The sequence below is a fragment of the Austrofundulus limnaeus genome, unplaced genomic scaffold, assembly GCF_001266775.1.
Source record: "Austrofundulus limnaeus strain Quisiro unplaced genomic scaffold, Austrofundulus_limnaeus-1.0 Scaffold23, whole genome shotgun sequence".
NCBI classification, from domain to species: Eukaryota; Metazoa; Chordata; class Actinopteri; order Cyprinodontiformes; family Rivulidae; genus Austrofundulus; species Austrofundulus limnaeus.
Genome location: NW_013952425.1, coordinates 3,635,877 through 3,638,064, shown reverse-complemented (window position 1 = coordinate 3,638,064; position 2,188 = coordinate 3,635,877). Strand labels below are relative to the sequence as shown.

The 2,188-nt window shown below is 36.8% G+C and overlaps 1 protein-coding gene across 1 annotated transcript in view; it reads left to right on the top strand.

Moving 5' to 3' along the window:
• LOC106514885 (oxysterol-binding protein-related protein 1) overlaps window positions 1–2,188 on the top strand; it is a gene marked incomplete in the record, with an annotated part of 104,287 nt that overhangs the window by 9,572 nt on the left and 92,527 nt on the right. The window contains 1 exon segment of the mRNA XM_014004417.1: window positions 1,556–1,700. Coding sequence (XP_013859871.1) covers window positions 1,556–1,700 — 145 coding nt within the window.

The following is a 2,188-nucleotide window of genomic DNA, read 5'->3' as shown; positions in this document are numbered from 1 at the left end:
AAATTATATTACTGTGTTTCCAGTAAAATAAAAACAGTGATTTATATAAAAACACAATGAAAACATGGTGATGATTTTCTCTGTGATTTTTTTATAACATTAATTAATCTTTTAGGCACGATAAAGGAGTAGAAGTGATTCCACTTTCTTTGTGACAGTCATTATTATGGTTTAACAAATGCATAAACATTCTTAGTTAAACAACAAATGAATCACGAACAGAARAKATTGTTCTGTCCATTAWCTGATTGAGAGAACTGAGAAATTCTCTTCTAGGTTGAAATGACCTGTCATGGCCTAAATAGAGTTCAGTGTTCCTGYCYTCTCGTCAGGCCTGTCCTAGGCCTGCTTCGAGGCAGTAAACCTTGTTTCTTCACTCCAGGTGACCCCTACATCAGCATAACATCTTTAAAGCATTTCTGAGTCTCTAACCCCGTTGGCCGATTGCTTCGACCAATTACGTCAAGTATTGAGCTCCAGCGTTTAAACTTTATTTCTTTTTTAAAAAAGGAGCTCCGATTGTAAAGTAAAATAAATCAATACATACAAAATTTTAGTATGGATTACAAACTTTTACTGTTTTTGCTATTGTCTTCCTGCTACGTAAGCAGACACAAAGCATTGTGGGAAATCAGAACCGTGACCCAAAACAACAGTCAGTAAGGATGTATACCTTCACAATAAGTGTGTTTATCTGGGAGGGGTGCTGTTGGATAGATCACATGTGTTGTGATTCATTGACAGTCATACCTTCTGCTGTTGAAGATAATGATGACTGGTAGATAATTAGTTATTAGTGGTACTGCTTTTTAACTTTAGAACACAAATCTGCTTATGAATTATAAAAATTAGTAAGACCGCTAAAACGCAAATGAAATATTTAGGTCTGCATTTAGCGGATTTGTACTTTAGAGGGCTGGTGCCCACCACTGCTCTTTATATTCACTTTAAGAAGTTCGATCAAAAACTTTCACCTCCTTCTCTTTTTATCATCTATAACAATGTCTAATGGCTCTAATGTATCCTGTGTTTTGTCTCTGATAATCTCTTAGTTTGATAAAAAAAAAAGTTATATGTCAGTTTTCGGTGTAGTATTTACCTTTTAATATTTCAAAGTACATTTACCTGAACCGATTTATTCATGACAGTTAAATAAGAGGAATGCATTTCAAACCAAATGATGTAACAAAAGTAAATTTCTCCAAATTCAACCTGTATGAGAGCAGTTTAGCTTTAAACTTTTTACACTGACACATACACATCTTTATGTATGTAAGTGCATGTATGTTCACCACATTCTGTTGTTATTAAAACAAACCTTAGTTACACAGAAATACATGTTCAGTCTTGCAGTCATGGTGCTACATGAAGTTTTTTTTTGTTTGTTGGTCCAAAACAAATTTCCTTAAGGAGACAATAAAGTCTGTTGGAATATACAGAATGTAAAAAAAAACCTATAATCCAGTTTCTGTCAGTCAGAAATGTGAGAGGAGCAGAATAATAAGGAAGCAAAGGCTCAGATCTCTTATCTGTTCCTGCTGTGTGTTTGCTGTAGCTCAGCAAGAAGAAACCTCCTGATATCAACTGCACAGATCTGCTGGGCAACACTCCGCTGCACTGCGCTGCCCATCGAGGACAGAGACTGTGTGCCCTGAAGCTGCTCAAGAGTGGAGCCGACCCCAACGTCCACAACAAAAACGGTGAAACGCATCAGCTGTAGCTGGCAGCTGTGTTTTTTTTAATCACCAAATTCAAAGAGTGAATGGAGGATAAGCAACGATTTAACCAAATTGTATGTTAAGACAAACACAAAATACCACCATGATTTCCACTTTAAAAGCTCCACAGTTTTCCTCAGCTGTTTAGTGAAACTTTTATCTCCCAGAATTTTTCTCTTCATCCAGATGAATAAAAAACACACTCCTCTGTCATGCAGGTAGCACTTCTGCTAGTGAAATAATGTCTCTAAACACACAATCTTTCTCTGTCACTCAAATATGACAGGGTTTCTGCTACATGTAATTGATCCTGGCGCACCACCATGGCAAATATCATAGCCACCACACTTTCATAATTAAGTTATTTTATTTTAATAAAAGGCCTACATTAGACTAGCCTGGCCCTTACCTTCCTACACAGCTCCGCTCAATTCTAGTTTCCTTCTCTGCTCCGTCTGGGACTTCTCCCA